Source organism: Dermochelys coriacea, chromosome 3 (genome assembly GCF_009764565.3).
Source record: "Dermochelys coriacea isolate rDerCor1 chromosome 3, rDerCor1.pri.v4, whole genome shotgun sequence".
Lineage (NCBI taxonomy): Eukaryota > Metazoa > Chordata > Testudines > Dermochelyidae > Dermochelys > Dermochelys coriacea.
The window spans coordinates 18,446,095-18,470,127 of NC_050070.1; the positions used below are offsets into that span (position 1 = coordinate 18,446,095).

Genomic DNA, 24,033 nt, shown 5'->3' on the forward strand with positions numbered 1-24,033 from the left:
TATAATTGGAAGAGTGGAGGGTACACAGGCTGAGGAAATGTGAAAAGAAAAAAGACAGATAAGCAGGGACAGAATTGTGTCCTTCCAACATTTTCTTAAATGTCAGCCTTTAACTACGACACCACCAACCAGGGATGCTGGAACAATTTTTATAGCGGGTGTACTGAAGATCATTGAACCAAACTGTAAACCCTATGATGGAAACCACTTCAAGCCCAGGGGTGCAGCAGCACCCTAGTTCCAACACCTATGCCAACAACATTTTGTACACATAAAATAACTTTTATCAGATGACCCAAGGCACAGAGCACTCTGCTCTTTAGTATCTGGCATTATCTAATGTGTTTCCCCTTCTTACTTTGTCAAGAATGAACAGTCAAACTGAACTATCAAGACACACCTTCAACTTTACTTTTAAAATTTTCATTTCATTTTAATTTCAAGAACAATGAGGAGTTCGGTGGCACCTTAAAGACTAACAGATTTATTTGGGCATAAGCGTTCATGAGTAAAAAACCAATAGATTGTTAGTCTTTAAGGTGCCACCGGATCCTTGTTGTTTTGTGGATACAGACTAACACGGCTACTCCTCTGATACTTTAATTTCAAGGTTTTCCTGCAGCTTAATTAACTGTTCAGGTGCATTATACAGATTTATATGGAGTGCTGCATACTGAGAAGTACGGTATGATACATGGGAGAAAGCAATATTGAAAGAAGTTCAGAGAACTCTGCTTACACAATGTACTCTATAAACCCTTTACTAGAGACAGAAAAGAATTTTATAATCTTTGGCATAGGTTTACATATGTCAAAGGTATATTAATAAAATCAGTCCTTGTTCATTATTTGAACACAAATCCCATTAATAATTCCATTAAGCTACAACTCCAGTTCATTATTTACCCATTCCCTCTTCACTATATTCACTGTCAACATCTGCTGCTGTTCTTGAGAAAGAGGGTGAGCAGGGCATGCAATTGCATTTGCACTCAACACTGTACCCTTGGCTGGCTGGCAACCAGTGATGATATAAAGGGCATTTCATTCGCTCTTACACAGAGACAGAAAGCATCGCCTTACAGCATAAACAGCTTCCATCTTAACAGTGAAGAGCCATCCCTGAATTCAAATTACCTCATTATCAGAGCTCCTCTGAATGCTTGTTCAACACTTACAAGCAAAAACTTTAAGGAGGGAAAGGGAAAGAGAGACGTAGCAATATAAGTTTATACTTTGAAAGTAAAAACTTACAACAGAAAAAAAAATCACTTTTACCATGTAAGGCATTCAGGAAGGCAACAGATAACACAATCCCAATGCACAGCAGTGTCTGAGATGATGAATGAAGAACGGGCACAGGACTCTTAAAAAGGTTATTACAGCAAATTTAAGCAAACCAATTGTGTAGAGAGTCTTGTGAGAGAGCTCAGATGGTTGCTTAACAGAGAAGATTTTCAGAACTTCTATTCTAATCACCCAGTCTCAGCGCAACTAGCTCAATTTGATTTAACAATCTAAAAGGCTGAAAGATATGGGGGAAAAAAGAGATACTTCCCTCAATAAATTGAAAAACGTGGAGTGCAAGCCTATTTAGATCCACTTATCATAAATGGCTTTTTTTTTTTTGCTTAAACAAAGTTAGTTTTGGCCTAGTGAAAGATTTCAGCCTTGAAGACCAATGTTCTCGTATAGAGATACATATAGAGAAGATGGGCTATGGAAATGCAAGCCTCTTCGCACTGCCCCATCAATGTGCCTTAAGTTTGTCCAGAAAGGCCAGTTCCAAATAAAAGACTACAAACAAGGATGTCCAAATATGATGATGTACACACGTGGAGGTGAAATGGACTGAGATCAACAGCAAAAACAACGAGGAGTCCTTGTGGCACCTTAGGCTTGGCTACACTTGCAGATTTAGAGCGCTGGGAGTTAAACCAGCTTCAGAGACTGCAGCAGGGAAAACACTGCCATGTGTTTACACTGTCAGCTGCAAGCGCACTGGCATGGCCACATTAGCATCTCTTGCAATGCCACAAAGAGCAGTGCTTTGTGGGCCACTGGGCCCATACACATGGCAACACAAGTGAGGAAGACCAAAGTGTTGTTTGTATGTCTTCGTTTGATGAAAAATCTACCAAATATAATATAGGCTCATGGAATTCAGTCCAGGCTCTATCGCGTGGAAGCAAACTACCCATTGCACACACGTTTTGATAAATCCACAAAACACAGTATCTGCCACAGGAGAGCCTCCCAATCATGCAACAATCTATCAACTATGTTTGAAAACCAAGGCCCAAACCATCACATTCTGAGATACACATACTCAACAGGGCCACCTGAATTTTGCTTGCAAAGTCATCTCCACATGTGGAATGATAAGTAGGTGTTTGGCAGCAGCTATTTGTTGGGGCTGAAAACTGCACTTGGTTCATTTGATAAACTAAAATGCTGAAGGACAATCAGAATCTGGAGCAGTTTTCTTGCAACCCTACATGAGGGTATCACCGAGGCAGTTTGAAACTCTCTATTCACGAAATGACAGTAATCAGGCAACTTCAGTTAATGAAAGGGATTTTTGATCCATTTCCAGAGAACAAAATGTACAGAAAATTGTACCTCAGGTGGATGGAAATGGAAGAGGGGAGGTGAAAACTGGGCTTAACAAAAAGATATAACCATAGCTTTGGATTTTTCCCAGGCCTGGCAACTAGCACAGGTTTATGGGACCATGGCTGGCAGAAAGAACTATTATTTACTATTCAATGTTGCAGTGAAAGACAAAATGAATAGACAATCTTGTAAGTGAAAAATCAATGTGTAGGTAGTGAGAGATGTTTCTACTTCAGCACTTAATTGATAACATGCTCTTCATACTATATATACGTCAGCATTCATCTGATAACTAACATGGTCTCTCATTTCCAGACCCCCAAAATTCATTTTCTGGCAACCAGAAATGTACTAAGACCACATTCTCACATCTGGTACAGGAACTGAAGTCATTAGCTATGTGTGGTTCTCTGCAATCAGTGCCACAAAGGCTTTTACAAAACAACAACAATAGGCTCTTTTCTGTGGCTTCTACTTTGTTCCCTAGAACATCGCTTCTATTTAAAAAGGAAGAATGAGAATCATGAGCTCTCCTGGTTGCAATGACTCTAATCACAATGCAAAACTGATGAACCCTGTCCTATTGAGTCTGCAGGCAGGTTAAAAGAATAGCACAAACAGAGGTGAGAATGCCCCCCCATGACCGATTCATCTCAGTAGGCTGTGAAATTGTGAATCCTAATTTACAACCCATTTAACTCATGCCAACATTGTTAAGTCATTTCCATTATGAGCAAAACCTAATCGGACAACTGTCAAAACAAATGAAATTTTGTGAAAATATTCATGCTCCTCCTACCATTTATTTTATTTTCTACCATTTTACTTAGCAGGGATATTCTCTGCTGAGAAATTACTGCAGCAGCGGGCTGATTGGATAGTCTATATAGAAATATTGCTGAAAATGCAAGGAAAGGTTTAAACAGGTGCTGGGAATGCCAGTTCTGTTTTGGTTTTCACTAGGATGTTCCATAAAACAAACATTTTTCAGTTACAAATAGGAAGCGCTGCCTCCAGTAAAGTCAGTTAAGATACTGGGAAATGTCAGGGGAATCTGAGTCAACTGGCTAGAATAGGAAAACTGGGGAAAAATGGCGAGCATAAGGACATCTCCGCCAATCTGCTGGTTCCCACTGAACCAGCTTTGAAAGGAGCCTTGTCCACTCTTTCTCCAAGGGTAGAATGGTGGCTGCCATGCTGAGCCTGATGACTGTGAACTGAACATGTGGGAGGGAAAAAATTTTAGGATTTTTTTGCCTGATATACATTAGGCTTCAAAAGAGCTACTAATTTTTGCCCATCATAAACTGCAACACAAATGACAGAATGTAGACATTCAACCATCCCAAGCACAGCTGCAAAACTGCAGACCCAAAATCAGAATCTGTAGGGAGAACCCCTTATAAAATTAGTGCCCTCTCCCACCCCTCCAAAATGTTTCCTAATTTTGTTCTGCCAATACATGATTGCAGTCAACATTTTATTGACTGAAAAAAAATGAGTTCTTTCTAACTAAAGAAATTTCTGTAGACCACCTGGCAAAATTAAGCATTTGCAATGATAAACAAACAAACAAACAAACAAACAAACAAACAAACAAACAAACAAACAAACATGAAGCTAAGCCTTAGATACAAGTGCAAAGTTTTTTGTTTTATTTGTTTTTTAAAAAAAGGAAGATTTTGATTTCTTGTGTCAATCGTATCAATGTTAATATTAATCAATATTAAAACAAAATTTGAAAAGAAAGGTAGGGATTGGAATAAAAAGGACTTCAAAGAATCACGCACTCACCTCTTGGCCAGCCCACATTTTGATTGGGTACTGGATATTACTGATACTTATCATTTTCAGAAGTCAAGATACTTTTGGATCCAAATGTCAAGGACTGGAAACACTCCCCCATGCCCCCCCCTTACCCAAAATTGCCATGTTTGTGATTTTGGAAGTACTTCACTATGTCAGTTAGTGCTGCAAACACACTGCCTTTCATCTTCAAATGGAGCTCGGACTAAAGTCTGATCCGACCTCTTAGGTCTTTCAACAGATGATAAACACATTGCAAGTAAAAAACGAGCATGGTTATTTACTAACTATATAGATTAATTAGGGCATCACTGCTTACCAAATTTAAATTGCTTTAAGCCAGTAAAATATCCCTGAGCTGTAAGGAGAGATTTATAAATTAAAAACACTTAAAGTTTTGTAGGTTTCCACACTGTTGAGACATTTACTAGGCAGGAAGTATTAACACAGTGATAGTTGTGCAGTATATTAGGCATGCAAAATAAATGGGTCTGAACTGCAGAGTTCAAATCCAGAGTCAATCCAAAATTCCCCAAAGCTTGGGTGTGTTGAGATTTGTCCAATCTCTAGGGCCATATGCCAGTAAGAGGATCTTAGTTGTTCTTACTAGGGTGACCAGATTCCCGATTCTTATAGGGACAGTCCCAATTTTTGGGTCTTTTTCTTATTTTGGCTCCTATTACCCCCCCACCCCATCCCGATTTTTACATTTTGCTGTCTGGTCTCCCTATGTTTTACCCGCATGGTAACACAGCTCCTCCTTGTTGCCATGGCAGTACATAGCAGCTGGACACGTTTGCTGCAGCCATGTAGGAAAAGTCACTGGGTTCAACCAGCAGCAAGTTTTAGGCAATTTCTAATCAGAAACCTGCCATGAGCCAACAAGCATGCTGTGTAATGCAACTGCTCCATAGCTCCCTCCCCTTACCTCCGCCAGATCTATGTCCCACTCTCCCCCACAAAAGCCCCCTTCCATGAGCATCTGGGAGTTAGCAGGAGTTGCAGTGGAGCTATGCTCTCCTCCTTTGGTGGTTTGGTTCCCAGCACGCATGGTGCAGTTGAAGGCAGCGTGCAGCTACTAGCATATAGCCAGTATTACATATTTATGTGCACTGATTCTAGATTGAGTTCTAAATTGAGAGGCAAAAATGAGTGGTAGAAGGGATAAAGGGGATTGATAGAAAATGTTCTGAGGCTGAATGCTAGCCATAGAGGTGACATTACAACCTTCTATAAGTCAATCAGCTAACAGGAACTTTAGCAGTACTGGAAGCCCACTATTAAATATGCAAATTAAAAGACTCTTAGTACAGAGGAAGAACCAAGGAAAAGATGAGCAAAACATTTTCAGGCTGTTTTAAATAGAACAAGCCCAAATAAACCACTAGAAATATGTGATGAAGACCAACCACCAGAGCTTGATATTGATTTTGAATATCTCACAATAAAAGAAGTTAGACAATCCAGAGGAAAACTCAAAAATGGGAATACACCTAGAGACAATAATATTACTGGAGAAATGCTTAAAATGAGTGACCTCCCTCCCACAAATATCCCTCCATACTTTCCTTGTGTTTTGGATAGACTATGGAATGAAGAAAGACCAAAACCCAGTGGAAGAGAGACCTTAGAGTCAAGCTGCCAAAGAAGGGTGACCTTACCAACTGCAATAACTAGAGAGAAATCACATTACTCTCTATTCTTAGAAAATCATGCTCAACATTATCCTGTAATGTATCAACAAACAAACAGATCTCCAGCGTACAGAGGAATAAGCAGATTTTACACCATACAGATCATCTGCAGAACATGTTATTTTATACATTTTCAGGAGGTTTTTGATATCTTATATAGAAATAGTCTTTGGGAAATTATGGCATATGATGGAATACCAGCAAAAATAATTAGAAGGATCAAAAACCTGGCCAAATGTTCAGTTTGAGATGGTGACATCATCAGCCAATGGTTTGCACTGACAACTGGAGTAAGGCAAGGGTGTGTACTACTGTTTGCACTGGTCAATGACTATTGCCATGAGGAAAGTAACTGCAGACGGCAACCAAGACATTTAAGGACAAATGATAAAGCACAACTGGATGACCTTGCTTTTGCCGACATTGTCTGTTAGTTCAACACACAACTTAATGGAAGAAAAATCCTTGCTTTCGGCAAAAACAGCAAAACAAACTGGTTTGTTTATCAAGAAGGAAAAGACAAAATATATGACTATCAGTGTCCCAAAACCAAGCATCAGAGTAGTTGGAGAAGCACTAGGCGTAAGTCTTTTTACTTATTTAGAGAGTGAGATGTGCAATCATGGTGACATCATGCCAGATGTCAAGTAACAATACCAAAATCAGTGAACAACTTCCATAAACTGAAAAGATTTGGAAAAGTAGTATGATTGGCATGGATACAAAATATTAATTTATAATACCAGCATCATGTCTGGCTTCCTTTATGGAGCAGAGTCATGGGAATCTACAGCCAAAATTGATAAAATCAACTCAAAGATATTCAGAGTCCACTGCACAGACTTTCTTGCAACAGCATAAGAAAATAAAAGTAGAGCAAACCAACCTACAGCATCAAACATGGTAAGAAGACTACGATGGACCTATTTAGGGCATGCTTAAGGGTGCCTCTGGCATGGCTTCCAAAAAAAGTGATAGTATGGACATCACCTGGGAAGAGAAAAAGAGGGCGACCTAGAGAAACATTATGCAGAACAAGAAAAAAAAAGAAGCCAGATCCACCATCATGACACTCAGAAGCCTGAACAAACCAGCACAAGACCAATATAAATTCAGAAAATAGCATATGCCCTGTGCCCCTGAAGGTGCGGAAGGTTAAAGAAAGAAGTGCACTGATTACATTGGGAATTCCTAAAGAAGGGGAAGCCACATAGAAGTCGGGAAGCTGTGGACCACTTTAAATAGCACATCACATCATAAGGTATTAATCAAATCATGCAAGGCTACTGAACTTTCAGACCCAGTGAACTATGGGGAGCAGAGGGAAAATGCCCCGTCTTCTCTTACATATATATCGGTGCTAATGCACTTGGGAGTATTGCTCTGATCTTTTGATGGTTCTTGAGATGGCAGATTTAAAAAACGTATAGTGATCCAATTAGACCTGCATGTACAACAGTATCCTTCACCTAACAGAGGAAAGGCTTGCACCTGGAAAACCACAAAGCACAGAGAGTGCTACATTTTAAACTTTTTTTTCCTGCAAGTCCTTGGAAGGGTAACCCATTTCCCTTTTTGACACACACAGTCTGAAATCTGACTTGGAATCATAGTAATTTGCCACAGGGAAAAAAAAGGGAGGCTCTGAAATCTGACTTTTTTCACCTCTGCGCTTGGTCTATGCTGTTCCACTGTGTCCGGAACAAAGAATTGATGGACTACCCAAGGAGAACAGTGTTCCATCAGAAATTTTGACAAAAAAGTATCAGCTGTCAATACCAGACCCCATGAGACCCTACAGTAGCCCAGTTCAGAGAAGCTGCATTGCAAGTCACGTATATTTTATCACAGCATATTTACTGTTTTCTAGCAAGCACACATTCCAATATTTATAATCTCTCTTAATGCAAGCCGCTTATGTTTTATAATAATAAGAGTACATACATTTTAATGACCATGTAGAGCAACAAATTGTTGCATGTAATTAGTCATGTACAACATAAGGCACAACTTGAAAAACAATTCATGTTTATTTTTCCTCTGCTTAATCGATATTTTAAATATTTACAGAAGCCAAACACCAACTTAGGCAGTTATCATCTCAGAACTGAAAGGACAAGATCCTATAATACAAAATACAGCAATGTATGTTTGAATATCTGAGTGTCTGTCTGCTGTGACCATTTGTTTGGCCAGTGTTTGACTCAGGGGAGGGCAAACTATGGCTACAGGCTGGATCTAGCCCGTCAGGGCTTTCAATCTTGCCCGCAGGATTGCCAGCCCTGTGGTGCAGTGCGGCTAAGGCAGGCTCCCTGCCTGCCCTGGCCCCACGCCACTCCCAGAAGCGGCCAGTACCATGTCCCTACGGCCCCTGGGGGAGAGGTGAACAGAGGACTCCGTGTGCTGCTCTCGCCTGCAGGCACTGCCCCCTGCAGCTCCCATTGGCTGGGAACAGGGAACCGCAGCCAATGGGAGCTTTGGGGGTGGTACCCGCAGTCGAGAGCAGAGTGTGGTGGAGCCATCTGCTGTATCCCACCCCAAAAGCCACTACCGGACATGCTGGCCAAATCCGGGAGCAGCGTGAGGCCAGGACAGCCTGCCTTAGCCCCACTGCACATCGCTGCCACCCTGGAGCTGCTTGAGGTAAGCAACACCAGGCCAGAGCGTGCATCCGAACCCCTCCTGCACCCCAATCTCAACCCCCTGCCCTGAACCCTCTAACCCCCTGCCTAGAGACCCTTTCCGCACCCCTCCTGCACCCCAATCCCCTGCCCTGAGCCCCCAACTGCACCCTGCATGCCTCCTTCACTCCAACCCCCTGCCCTGAGCACCCTCCTGCACACTGCATCCCCCATACACCCAACACTACAACCTTCTGCCCCAGCCCTACATTCATGGCCCTGCATACAATTTCTCCACCCAGATGTGGCCCTTGGCCCTATTATAGATCACCAATCAGGAAGAGGAAATGGATAAGTCATTCTGCCAGCAGATAACAAGATTAGCTAACACACATGAGCAGCAAAACATAATATGTCCTGCAACTTCTTAGCATGCATAGGAGAAAGCTTTCTGATTCATAAGTTGAAGAAACAACTAGGGGGTTGTCCATTTGGATCTGCCTTTGACCAACGGGGATGAATTAGTTGTGAATGTGAAGATCGATGGGAGAGCGATCAGCGGTCGATTTAGCAGGTCTTCACTAGACTTGCCAAATCAACCCATGGTGGATCGATCCGTAAGTGGAAACAAACCCAGAGAAATAATAGGCAAGGTCCCATGGAAAGACCAATTAGGAAGAAAAGGTGTTGATGGGGGCTGACAGTTCTTAAAAGATGTAATACTAGAGGCTCAACATCAAGCTTTTCTGACACAGAGGAAAGATAAGAGCCATGGGAGTCTAATGTGGCTGCACAAGGAGCTTTTTAGCTATCTAAAAACTAAAAGGAATACATACAGCAAATGGAAGGAGGAGCATGTCACCAAGGAAGTATACATGGGAATGTGTGAGCGTATAGGGACAAAATCAGGAAAGCCAAGGCAAAGAAAAAGTTACAGTTAGCAAGAAATGTTAGAGACAACAAGAAGGGATTCTTCAAATATGTCAGTCCAAAAAGAAAGATCAGGGATGGTGTTGGTCTGCTGCTCAGTGGAGAGGTGAGCTGGTAACAGAAGATGATAGGGAAGGGAGAGCTGCTGAATGCCTAATTTACTTCAGTCTTTTCACATAAAATAACATATGACTGGATGACTAGTAAAGTTACCACAGACAATAAAGAGGAAGGGATTCAGATTGGGATGAGTAAAGAACATGTCAGAGAACACCTGACCAACTTGAATGAATTCAAAACAACGGGGCCGGATGCTATTCACCCAGGGTACGGAAGTAATTAGCTGAAGAAATCCTGGAGCAGTTGGCAACAATATTTACAAACTCATGGATGACAGGAGAGGTCGTGGAAGACTGGAGATGGGCTAATGTAGTGCCCATCTTTAAAAAGGGAGGATCCAGCCTGTCTAACATTTCTGTCAGCCTGCCAGGCTCTTTGGCTGCCCTCTTGTGATCTCCAGGCCGCTAAAAGTCCCACTGCACAGCGGGGCGCTCAGGCAGTAGGCTGCCTGCCTGCCATGGCCCCCGCATGCTGCTGGCATGTTTCTTCGCACCCCTGGTGGCGGGGGAGGCGGCTCCGTGCCGGAAACCGGCCAATGGGAGATGCAGGGGCAGTACTTGCAGGCCCGGGCAGCGCACTGAGACCCGCTGCCCTCCTTCCCTCAAGGGGCACACAGAGACGTGTCAGCAGCAGCTGGTCGCAGCCACTTATGGGAGCAATGTGGGACCACGCTGTGCTGCCAGCCTGGAGCCACCTAGGTAAGTGCCTCCGGGCCAGAACCTGCACCTCGCACCCCCTCCCACACCCCAACGCCCTGCCCCAGATGAGAACCCCCTCCTACATCCAAACTCCCTCCCACTCCCTTGTGAACCCCAATCCCCTGCCCCAGCCCGGAGCTCCCTCCTGCACCAAACTCCCTCCCAGAGCCTAAACCCGTCACCCTCTTCTGCACCCCAACATTCTGCACCACCCCAGAGGTCTCTCCTGCACCCAAACCCCCTCCCAGACCCTGCACTCCCTCCATTAATATAGTAGAAATGCGCGGCCCTTGGGGTAGGGGAACTAAATTCATGGAGTGGCCCCCCTGCAAAAATTATTGCCCACCCCTGTATTAATGGAATGATATCAGATTGGAGGGAGGTCTCAAGTGGGGTTCCACAGGGATCTGTTCTGGGTCTGGTATTGTTTAACATCTTTATTAATGACTTGGATGTAGGTATAGAGAGCAAACTGATCAAGTCTGCAAATGACACAAAGCTAAGCATGGTTGCCAATACTTTGGTGGATAGAGCCAAAATTCAGAGGGATCTTGATACATTGGAGACCTGCGCTATAGATAACAAAATGAAATCCAACAAAGACAATTGTCAGGTGCTACATTTAGGGAAGAAAACCCCATGCACAAATACAGATTGGGGGAAAATTTGCTTTGCAGCAACGTTGCTGAGAAGGATCTGGGAGTTGTAGTGAATCACAACCTCAATATGAGTCAGCAATGCAAAGGCTGAAAGAACTGGATATGTTCAGTTTGGAAAAGAGGAGATTAAGGGGGGACATGATATGGTCTTCAGATACTTGAAAGGCTGCCATAAAGAAGATGGAGAAAAGTTGTTCTCTCTTGCTACAGGGGGCAGGACAGGAGGAAATGGGTCAAACTACAGCATAGCAGATTTAGATTAAATCTCAGGAAAAACTTCTTTACTGTGAGAACAGCAGGACAATGGAACAGACTGCCTCGGGAGGTTGTGGCAGCTTCTTCACTGGAGGTTTTCAAAAGAAGGCTGGATAGCCATGTGTCTTGGATAGTTTAGACACAACAAATCCTGTATCTTGGCAGAAGGTTAGACAAGATCAGTGGTTCTCAACCAGGGGTATGTGTACCCTTGGGGGTACACATAGGTTTTCCAGGGGGTATATCAACTCTTCTAGATATTTGCCTAATTTTACAACAAGATACATAAAAAGCACTAGCAAAGTCAGTACAAACTAAAATTTCATACAATGACTTGTTTATACTGCTCTATGTACTATACACTGAAATTCAATAAGTGTGCTGAGACACTTTTGTATTATTATGTCTGATTTTGTAAGCAAGTAGGTTTTCAGTGCAGTGAAACTTGGGGTATGCAAGACAAATTAGACTCCTGAAAGGAGTACAGTAGTCTGGAAAGGTTGAGAGCCACTGGACTAGATGACCCTTGGAGTCCCTTCTAACCGTATGATTCTATGTTCAGTAAACAGTTGGCAGGTAACAGACTGCAGAGTGAGAACCTTTTACCAGTTGGTGTAGGGGAACTAAATTATTTTGGATCTCAAAGGAAATAAATGTGTTAACATTTTACCTATGCAGTATTTTATCTTATTTCCTTTTACAATGCAATCTCCAGCCATACAGATTTGTTTCTCCTTTAAAATAAGAATTTCCCCTTCTTTCCTGCTCATTTGTTTTATCTGACTTGGTTAAGCCAGTGCATGGTGAGACAAAGGGTGATTTCTCCATCTGCATTCCCTGTCCTGCTTTCCAGAGAGGTTAACAAATGTTTTACACTCTCCTTCTCCTCTCCCACATTTCCTTTGAGCCAAACCACCCTAGGATCAAAACTCTGCTAGCAACAACACACAAGCCTTAAATCTTATGGGAGCATTATAAACATAGAAAGCCAGGCTCTGATTTCAGTTATTCCCCAGTAAAGACAGTTACCCTCGGTTATGCTGGAGAAAATCCTTTCAGAATTTGAGACTGGATTTTTTATACCCATTGTCATAGATTTAACCTTGAAATTAACAAATCATTAAGCATGTGGGGGCTTAGGAATCAATTCATGTTCCAGGCAAAGGGTTTTCAAAATTAATGCTGAACAAAAAAATAATGAGACAGTGCCTGATACCGCACAGATCCTGTTGACGTATCAATCTTTTCAGGCATTTAAAAATAATATCCAGATGCTAAAAGTAAATGTTCTATAACCAAAAATCTCTTGGTAATAAAATTTCAAATTATAGCCCATGACAACACTTCTAAATTGCAGCTGTGATGCAGAAGCTTTGATGGAGAAAATTGTACAAGTAACACAGAAAGTAATTTGGAAAAGCAACAGAGAATAGAAGTGCTGCTAATATGAACAGATAACATGGATGGAATATTGTGTGGCACCTTTAATCAGATTCTAGAGTATTTCATTGCCAATATCTTAAGCAATGCTGCAGTTTTATGGGGATTTCCTTGATAGTTCCTACTAGCAAATAAACCTATGGGAGAGAAAACTGAGCCAAATAATCATACGCGATGGAACTAAGAGTGTGTCAAAATGAAGCTGCACATTGCCCTTTAGTGCTATGAGTCACCCGTTTTCTCCTACCAAACACTTCAGTAGTTAAAGGATGCCAAATGCAGAAAGTACTCCACAACTGGGGATTCGGACCCTAGGATTCGACTGAGCCATCCCCAGGTGAAAGCTCTGTGGCCCAGTGGCTTGCATACAGGACTGAGAGTCAGGAGACCCAAGTTGACAAAAAGGTGAGAATACTTGCTCAACGATCTTGAGCAAAATTACAGTTTCTCTGTGTCTCAGTTTTTCTATTGTTATATATGGATTATAATATTAACATACCTTAGAGGGGTATTGAGGCTTAAACAATGTTTGTAAAGTGTTTTCAGAGCCTCAGATGAAAAGGGCGAGAGTAGCCCAAAGTCCTTTTTAATTTTTTTGTTCAATAAAAATTAAAAAAAAAACCCATCCACATTTTTCTTTTAAATAACTCAGATCAAACATGCAATTCTTCAAGACAATAAGAGACAGGTACATGTGATTTGTGGAAAGGCATTTCACTGCAATATTAAACACTGAAGATTTGCATCATATCTTTAGTACCATAGTCTGTCCACACATATCAATGTTTTGTCTGTGATGTGAAACACAAGTACTTTTGGAGCCACCTTCTAGGAACCAGGAGTTGCCATAATGAATCAGACCTGTCTAATCCAGTATTCTGTCTCCAACAATGGCCAACACCAGATGCTTCAGAAGAAGGTGCAAGAAATCTCACAGTAGGAAGATGTGGGATGACTTGCATTCCATGAATGTCTCACCTCATCCTTTATAGTAAGAAATTGGCTTAAGCCCCAAAACATAAAGTTTTATATCACTTCCAGTACTCTTTTTGTTAGCATTAGTTATTATAATTCTGGATATTCTTGTTATAATCTTGTCTGCTCGGACTAGATATTCTAAAGGGCCCTTTTGGATTTACCATCTATGGATCTTTGAACTCTGCGGCTCAATGACATCATGTCACAGTGAGTTCCACAGTCTAACAACATGTTATGTCAAAATATATTTCCTTTTATCCATTCTGAATTTGTCACCTAGGGTTTCACTTAATAAAGAATAAAACGATGGAAATATAATTAATAGCGGTCAACAAGATTTTTTGTACAATAGATCTTGCCAAACAAACCTGGTATTATTCTCTGATGAGATCACAAGTTTGGTTGATAAAAGTAACTACATAGATATAATATACTTAGACTTCTGTAAGGCACTTGACATAGTATCGGATGACATTCTGAATTAAAAAATACCGGTATGCAATATCAATAAAGCACATGTTAACTGGATTAAGGCTGACAGATCTCAAAGAGTAGTTGTCAATGGAAAATGATCATTGAATGGAGGTGTTTTCAGTGGGTTCTGAAGAGATCAGTACTAGGCCTGAAGCTATTCAACATTTTCATCAATGGTCTGAGTGTAAATATAAAATCACCATTGAAAGCTGAAGCCAGAAATGCAAAATAGCATTAGACACACATTTTTAATAGTGAGAGTCATTAAACACTGGAACAAGGTAAGAAGGGAGAAACCGGATTCTCCATCTCTGGATGTCTTCAAATCAAGACTGGATGCCTTTCTGCAAGATCTGCTTTAGCCAAACACAAGTTATTGGGTTCAATGTTGGGCTAAGAACTTGGCATATATGTTTTTAAAATAAACCAAGCAACTGTGCATTCTTCTGGTTTGTGATTTTCCATTTATATGCATTTAAATTTTTATGGTTAACCATTAGCAGGATAGTCAATGGGTTGGAGGCAAACTGATTGGTTTGGGATACTACTGATCATCTGAGCTGAACCACAAGTGTAAATCTGCAGCGTGTGAGACAGAGGGCACATTTTTTCATTTACAAAACTTTTTCATGTAGTTTGTTGGAAGTTTCTAGGCAATTATCCCCTTAAATCAACTATTCAGATTTCTCACCCACTTCTGTTCCCAAGTCCCCCCTTCCCCCCCAATCCATGTGCTTTTAGTTGTCAGGCTTGCTCAGGTAATCCTCAGCAACAGAGGAGAGAGTGGGGACACTGGGATTTTTTATACATGAATTTGATGGGAGACCACACAGACAATTAGCAGTTTTCCTGGTAAAGATCATTCTATATCATCTACATACTGTCTTGTTTCTTCGCATTGATCTAGTGATGTCAAAACCATTCTTACTAGTAAAACTAATCTAGGAAATTGCCTAATAAGATAATTTAGAAAATGTTTCACATTTAACATATCACAAAACACTTAAAATGCTGATCTTTCCCTCCCACCCACGAGAAGCAAACACTTTACTATTATAGCTCAGCCTCAATGGGCTGTTAAACATCAGCAGCTGGACTTTTAGCAGTACAGAGGTCATGATAAATGAAACCACTGTGCTGGCTTCAAAACTTGCTTAATAATCTTCTCCAGACAAAGCGTGACCAAAATGCATCTATTGTGGAGGACATCTGGGGAAATCCCATCTTCATTTTCATTGGGAACTTACTGCCTGTTGTCAAATAAAAATAAATGAAAAACACTATGGACCATTTTAAAAAACATTCACACTGTAAACTTTGGTCCACTGTTTCCTTCTGCAGCATTGACTTTGTTTTTCTACTGTGTGAAAAAAATCACTATTGTATGGTATTGCAGTAAATTTCAGCTTGTTCTTGGCTTACTTTAAATAACTTCATTGTCTTCTTTTCCCCGTCTGTGTCTGTTGTATTTGGCTCTTGCATTTATTAACATGAAACCAAGTTGAAAGAAAAATTTGAATATCATAAAAAGAAAAGCAGCAGGGCATCTGGATTGCTCGGCTAAAGCCACGGATACCTTTACAATTTGCTAGGGTTTTCCACCACCGTCCACCCCACAACTTCAGCTTTCCTAGTCATTTTTATATGCAGGAAGGCAACAAAAACTTTCACTGATATAAAATTTTTGCTTTGTAGATTTAAGAGGAGCTACAAGTTAAAAGAAAACCAAAAAACACTATTCTACTAGTAAGTAGAATAAAATCAATAAAAAAACCACTAGTGATTTTATTTCTTTACTGTTTAACATTTTCTTCCTTCTTAAAATGTATTTATGTATAAACCAGACAGCCTTGTCTCAGCTGTGGGTTCCCACTATTCTCATTATTATGTTACAGATGGCAATGTGGAAAGGCACTCTGGACGACTTATAGGAAAGGGCCAAGCAACAAAAACAAAAAACAAAAGACTCCTATGCACTTTGCTCAGTTTCTGCTCTTTGTGACATAAAAATAGATCCGCGTAGGAAAACTACAGCTCCGTCTGGAACACTCCTCAGGTAGTTAGACAAACAAAGTGGATCATTCCCAACAACAAAATTGAGAACTAAGGGCTTTCTGTGATATAGGGAACTGGTTGCTCTCTCTGTTCAGTGATGGAATGAAGTGGGAGATCCACCAGCCCAGTTACTACACAAACAGCACATGTAATGGCCAACAGAAGAAAAAAGGCAAATGGCCATTGGACTTCTTATTCCCATGGCACATCATAAACAAAGGGCTTCTGATGGGGACAAGTGTCACCCCATCTGTAGTTTCCTCTAACTCATCATTACTGAAAACAAGTAAATTCTTACTTTGGTAGTTGAAGCTGCAGATGAGTTGGCTACAAGGCTCGTTATCACATCACTGTTCACTGTGGTGCAAGCAGCTGTGGCTGGAGTAGGTAGTCGAGAGGGAACAATTGGCAAAGGCAACAGCCCAGGTCTGTTGTTGCAATTGCTGCTCGCTGTACTGTTACAGTTACTGCTGTTCACATGATTCCCATTGGAGCTCCATTCTCGGCGATCCCACCCAGTGCGATAATCTCTTTCAAATCGGCTGTGGTGTCGTGACATCTCGATCGAGTATGGCTTCTTCTCAAAGGGAACTCGAGAGCTCGCCTGAAATGTTAAAAGCAAAGAGGTGTTATAAAGTAAGCCCAAAGCAAAACTCCTACTCAATCATTTGGGCCAGTCCCGCCAGTCGTCACCATGCCTATTTTGCAGTACAGGTGAAATTGTGCCAATCAAACATCAGGAGAGGGGATTATGTTTGTAGCAATCTTAATTAAAAATTGAAATGAGAGAGGTAGGATACTGACTGAACGTGTGGTGGAGAGAATAGTCACTCAGTTTCCAGGGAATTCCACATGTCCAAACTTTCTAGCAGGATCTCAAGAGACAATACACAAAGAATGAAACACCAAGTTAGAAGCAATTAATCATTCAACCTTCCTGACAGCTTCCTAAAAATGTCCTTTTGAAAATTAAACCTTTCATGGATCTTGCACCAAAGAAATGTCCACCCAGCCAATCCCAATGAGGGGAAGATGAAAAGAAATTTGTCGTTGCTCCTGCTGCTCTCATTTATTTTAACACACAGAGACTCATAGATCCATTCATAGAGTTTAAGTCCAGAAATGACCATTAGATTGTCCAGTCTGACTTTCTGTACATCGTAGCCCATTACATTTCACCCAGTTACCTCTTTATTGAGCCCAGTAACTTGTGTTTGACAAAAACAGATCTTCCAGATTTGACTGAAAGACATTAAGATGGAGAATCCACCACCTCCCTTGGTGGTTTGTTTCAGTGGTTAATCATCCTCATGGTAGAAATTTGAGCCTTATTTCCAATTTGAATTTGTCTAGCTACAGCTTCTAGCCTTTGGTTCTTGTTACAGTAGAACCTCAGAGTTACAAACACCAGTGTTATGAACTAAGGGCAGGGCTGGATTTCCAGTTAGGCACAGTAGGTATGCTGGCATGTGGTGCTGGTGTTCTAGGAGTGCCTTACCTCTCTAAAAATGGGTGGAACACAAAGATCAGCTGTAGGCAGGGGGGGCACTTAAGATGCGGTGCCTAGGGGTGCGGAAGGTGTAAATCTGGTCCTGACTGACTGGTCAACCACACACCTCATTTGGAACCGGGAGTATGCAATCAGGCAGCAGAGACACACACACACACACAAGTAAATAGAGTACAGTACAGTACTGTGTTAAATGTAACCTACTAAAAATTAATAAAAGGAAAGTTTACAAAAAAGATTTGACAAAGTAAGGAAACTGTTTCTGTGCTTATTTCATTTAAATTAAGATATTAAAAGAAGCATTTTTCTTCTGCACAGTAAAGTTTCAAAGTTGTATTAAGTCAATGTTCAGTTGTAAACTTTTGAAAGATCAACCATAATGTTTGGTTCAGAGTTATGAACGTTTCACCATTACGAACAACCTCCATTCCCAAAGTGTTCGTAACCTCTGAGGTTCTATTTCATGTCTCTCTCTGCTAGATTAAAGAGCCCTTTAGTACCCACTATTTTCTCCTCGTGAAGATACTTATATATTGTAATCAAGTCACCTTTCAATCTTCTTTTTGATAAATTAAACAGATTAAGCTCTTTAAGTCTCTTACTCTAAGGTATTTTCTCCAGGTCTTGAATAATTTTTGTGGCTCTTTTCTTCACCCTCTCCAATTTTTCAACATATTTTTAAAAATATGAACACCAGAACCGAACGTAGTATTACAGTATCAATCTCACCAATGCCATGTAGCGAGATAAAATCACCTCCTTAGTCCTACTCACTACTACTTTTCTTATACATCCAAGGGTCGCATTAGTCCTTTTTTGCCAGAGCATTGCATTGGAAGCTCTCAGTGAATTGTTTGTCCCCTCTGACCTCCCATTATGATTCCTTTTCAGTACCTGCTTTCCAGGATACAGTCCCCATTTGTTGGTGTGGCCTGCATTCCTTTTTTCTGAGTGTATAACTTAGCATTTGGCTGTATAATCTTTGAATGGACCCAGTTTACCAAGTAATCGAGATCACTCTATATGACTGTCCTGTCCTCACCATCATTTACTACTCTGCCAACCTTTGTGTTATCTGCAAATTACACCAGCAGCAGGCAAGTCATCTCAGCACAGAAAGGGAAACAGAAACTCCTGAGTTCTAATCCCAGCTCTGACAATTTCACACTACATGGTGTGATGGAGTGTACCAGCCCTGCACTGGCCCAGCAAGGGTTAGCCACGCACTTTGGGCCCAGGAGGCAATGCTCCCATGCACTTGCTGGGCATGCTCTGGTTGGAAGCCATATATAAAAGGAGGAGGCTTAGCTCAGTCTGGGCTGACTGAGGAGAAGAGTGGATGCACACTGTAGGCTCCAGCCAGAGAGCCACAAGAGGGCCAGCCTGAAGAGGCTGAAGGCGCTGAACCCCAGTCAACTGCGGAGGATGAGGGAGGCAGAAGGCCGCTACCCCAGGGGAGGATCCAGAAGCAAAGGTAGGAAGTTTGTTGAGAGGGGAACCTGAACCTGAAGCCAGAACTGCTGGTTCCATATGACCCTGGGTTGGGACCCAGTGGAGTAGGATGGGTCCAGGTCCCTTTACCTCTTTCCATACCTATCACTAGGCCCCATTGCCCAGAAGACTATGGCAGCTACATAGACTCTGGCCACAAGGCCTTGCTGCCCTGAGCACAGGGGCAGCCTCACAGACTTTGGCCAGGAAGCGTCGCTACCTTGAGAGCAATGGCATTTTCATGGATTCTGGCCACTGGGCCTCACTGCGCTGAGAGCAAGGGTAGCTCTGTAGACTCTGGTTATTAGGCCTCACTGCCCTGAGGATAAGGACAGCCCCCTGATCTTCGACCGCTAGGCCTCTCTACCATGACCACAAGAAGCTACATTCATAAAAAGGGGTCATTACACAAAGTAAAACTATTTCCCCATGTTTATCCTCCCCGCCCCACTTCCCACTGTTCCTCAGACGTTCTTGTCAACTGCTGGAAATGGCCCACCTTGATTATCACTACAAAAGGTTCACCCCCCACCCCGCTCTGCTGCTTGTAATAGCTCACCTTGCCTGATAACTCTCTTTACAGTGTGTATGGTAACACCCATTGTTTCATGTTCTCTGTGTATATAAATCTCCGCACTGTATCGGAATGCATCCGATGAAGTGAGCTGTAGCTCATGAAAGCTTATGCTCAAATAAATTTGTTAGTATCTAAGGTGCCACAAGTACTCCTTTTCTTTTTGCGAATACAGACTAACACGGCTGCTACTCTGAAACCTGTCATTATGCAAGGCACTGAATTTAGCCATATGGACTGGAAATCTATCAACTTCATGAAAAAACTCATACAGATACAGACAGACATCATCTTCCTTTCCAAATGCAAACAGATGGACATCATACCAAAAGGACTGAAGGTAAAGAATCCATTACAATCTACATACCACACAGACTATGCTGACAGCTTGTGCCACATGCTCTCAAAAAAATGAGGAACCACTTGATCAACATCCTCTATAGCAAACAGGGAAAGATTAAGAATGAGCGCTCAAAACTGGATACTCTCATAAAAAACCAACCTTCCACAGAAACTTCCTCACGGCTGGACTTTACATAAACTAGACAAGCCATTTACAACACACACTTTGCTTCTCTACAAAAGAAAAAGGACACTAAACTATCTAAACTACTACATGCCATAAGGGGCCACATCAGTGGTTCCCTTAACCCACCCAGCAATATTGTTAATCTATCCAACTATACTTTTAGCCCAGCAGAAGAATCTGTCCTATCTCGGGGCCTCTCCTTCTGCCCCTCCACCCCCATGAACATGATACAGTTCTGTGGTGACCTAGAATCCTATTTTCAACGCCTCCGACTCAAGGAATATTTCCAACAGACCTCTGAACAACATACTAACCCACAGAGACCTTCCTACCAACACTACAAAAAGAAGGATTCTGGGTGGACTTCTCCTGAAGGTTGAAACAACAGACTGGACTTCTACATAGAGCGCTTCCACTGATGTGCAACTCATCTATTTTACTTGCATCACACAATCCAATTTATTAGGAGATCAGTGAAACTCATTTTATATTTAAGAATGCATAAAACAAAAATGGACAAGAAAAAATCCCAACCTATGATAGCTGAAGAGATATTACTTCTTGGTATTCTTCTGCTGGATAAGGTCAGTGTTGCACTATGTGTGGTTTTACTTATCATCATGAGCAACCACAGACTGAGCAGAATTTCTGAGCACTGACACAAGCTGTCCTGCGGCTTCTATTAGCTTGTCCACCACAAATGTCTTAGCACTGTTGAGTGAGACTACTTTATCTTAAGTGTAAGGTGGAAAAAAACATATCCAGAAAGTTCAAACCTAAGCCACTAATAGCCTGTCCTCAAGAGATATAATTCAGACATACTGTAATACAGCAGCAAGTGAACAACTCTAGTAATAAGACACCTGGTAATACAATAGAATGGCAAGTAAAGTTGGCGTATTAGAGACGAACGTGGCCCATCAGAGATATACCATTTATGGTTAAAGACTGTTCTCCTATTGTACTAGAGGAGATTTATATCACCTTCCTTATAACAAAAGATTGGGACTACTTCTCAAGAACATAAGCAAGGAAAATTCTGCCATCTGCAGAGGTTTGTCCTTCTATTCTCTGTAGTAAAATTGTGCATAGAGGCCCACATATCAGCTTTTGTAGTTGTTGTTTAGGAACCTGTTGCACCTCTTCATCCAAGAGGTGGTGTTGCTTCTCCTGGAAAGGGCTGCAGGGCAAGGTTTGTCCTGAGCAGCCTATGCTTCAGTAATACCCATTCAAGTACATTAGGATAGTTTTTTCGGGGGAGAGGGGGCTCTGAGTAAACTCATGTCCTGTTCACACAGAATTTCATGGCCCCTCTGACATGCAGGTTATGAGGATGCCTCTCAACCTTTCTGAAATGACATGGAAGTGACATACCAACTTCTGATTATGGCAAAAATTAAAGGCACACTGTGCATCAACAAGGGTACAGTAAATAGAACATCTTTGTCTAAATAAAAAACTTTTAAAAACATAGTGGGGGGAGATTTTCTATGAGCAATGACTGCCATCTCATAGAAAACTAGTACCAGAAATGTAGCTTTAAGGCTTAAACAATTTAAGACTTTTATAGCAGCTCTTACACCATGGTCTAAAAATACTTTACACACTGTAATCAAAAGGGGCTCTATCTACTCAAATTTACAATTTTAAAATGTACTTGTCAAGCTGTGGAGAGTGGCTCACTACTGTGAGTGCCAACCTCCGGGCAGACTGTCAAGAAACTGGGCACAAACCCCAAACTGGTTGTATGTTATACAATTAGATTTCAATCAAGTAACAAGGGTGAACTCCGCAAGCACTATAACAACCTTCCCATGGAGTCACAGACAGTCCCTTGGACACGCCAGTCTATCTAGCCACCCAGGCAAGCTTGCCTTTGTGATAGATGGTCCCTTACAAAAAAATCACAACAATATTCAGAGACTAACAAATTTATTTGAGCATAAGCTTTCATGAGCTACAGCTCACTTCATCGGATGCATCGGAAGTGAGCTGTAGCTCACGAAAGCTTATGCTCAAATACATTTGTTAGTCTCTAAGGTGCCACAAGTACTCCTTTTCTTTTTTGCGAATACAGACTAACACGGCTGCTACTCTGAAACAATATTCAGATTACGCCAAGCCCCAAACAATTTACTCCAGATCAAGTGCTTCCTAGATCTCTCTCCAAAGACAATGCTGGTAGCCAATCCTATAATAAACAAATGAAAGGACCATTAACTAAGGGCTAGTTTACACTAGAATCACTACAGCAGCGCATCTGTACTGATGTAGCTGTGCTGCTGCAGCGTTGCAGGTGCAGACGCTCTGTGCTGACGGGAGAGAGGTCTCCCGTCGGCATAATAAATCCACCTCTGTGAGAGGCAGTAGATAGATCTCCTGCCGACATAGCATTGTCCATAGCAGCACTTCGGTTAGTGTAACTTATGTCATTCGGGGGTGGGGGGGAGGCTTTTTCACACACCCCAAGTGATATGTTATACTGACATAAGTGCAAGTGTGTACAAGCCCTAAGAAAAAGGGCTGAGAGTTATTTACAAGGCTAAAGGAAGGAAACATACACTCAAATGAGTTACAGTCTTAAGTTCCAAAAGGTGATCATGGCTGTTATATATATATACAAGCTCCATATTTCCTTTTGGGGTAACCCAAGCCAAGCAGCTTGGTGATCCCTTGCTTATGCTTAGAAATATTGCCCTCTCCAAATTCCAAGCAGCATAGTGATAACAATTTCTCCTTAACAGAAATTTTTGTTCCCTTCCCCCAGCATTCATTTTGGGCCCCCCACTACAGAAAGGACGTGGACAAATTGGAAAGAGTCCAGTGGAGGGCAACGAAAATGATCAGAGGGTTGGGACACATGACTTATAAGGAGAGGATGAGGGAACTGGTATTGTTTAGTCGGCAGAAGAGTGAGGGGGGATTTGATAGCAGCCTTCAACTACCTGAAGGGGGGTTCCAGAAAGGATGGAGCTCGGCTGTTCTCAGTGGTGGCAGATGACAGAATAAGGTGCAATGATCTCAAGTTGCAGTGGGGGAAGTCTAGGTTGGATATTAGGAAACGTTATTTCACTAGGAGGGTAGTGAAGCACTGGAATTGATTATCTAGGGAGGTGGTGGAATCTCCATTCTGAGAGGTTTTTAAGGCTCGGCTTGACAAAGCCCTGGCTGGGATGATTTAGTGGGTGTTGGTCCTGCTTTGAGCAGGGGATTGGACTAGATGACCTCTTGAGGTCTCTTCCAACCCTAACCTTATAATATGGGATACTGATATTACAAGTAAGGTTGCCAACTTTCTAATTGCACAAAACCGAACATGAACACCCTTGCCCTGCCTCCCTTCTCTGGCCCTTCCCTAAGGCCCTGCCCCTTCCCAGAGACTCCACCCCTGCTCACTTCACACTCCCCATCACTCGCTCTCACCCACCCTCACTCACTCATTTTCACCAGGCTGGGGCAGGGGGTTGGGAGGGGATGAGGGTGTCAGGTGGAGTGCAGGCTCTGGGGTGGGGCCGGGGATAAAGGGTGCAAGAGGGGGCTCTGGGCTGAGCCAGGGACTTTGGGTATAGGAGGGGATACGGGT

General features: G+C 42.0%; 1 protein-coding gene across 5 annotated transcripts in view; it reads right to left on the reverse strand.

The window, feature by feature from the left end:
* Positions 1-24,033, reverse strand: part of KLHL29 (kelch like family member 29) — a 614,706-nt gene that overhangs the window by 371,724 nt on the left and 218,949 nt on the right. For 4 of the 5 annotated variants that reach the window (XM_043510166.1, XM_038395785.2, XM_043510167.1 and 1 more), the window contains one exon: positions 16,645-16,950. In XM_043510166.1, the coding sequence (XP_043366101.1) occupies positions 16,645-16,905 (261 nt within the window). In that variant the 5' untranslated portion in view covers positions 16,906-16,950. Of the gene's footprint in view, positions 1-16,644; positions 16,951-22,587; positions 22,642-24,033 lie in introns of all 5 variants that reach the window. The other variant, XM_043510165.1, reaches the window with a different exon arrangement.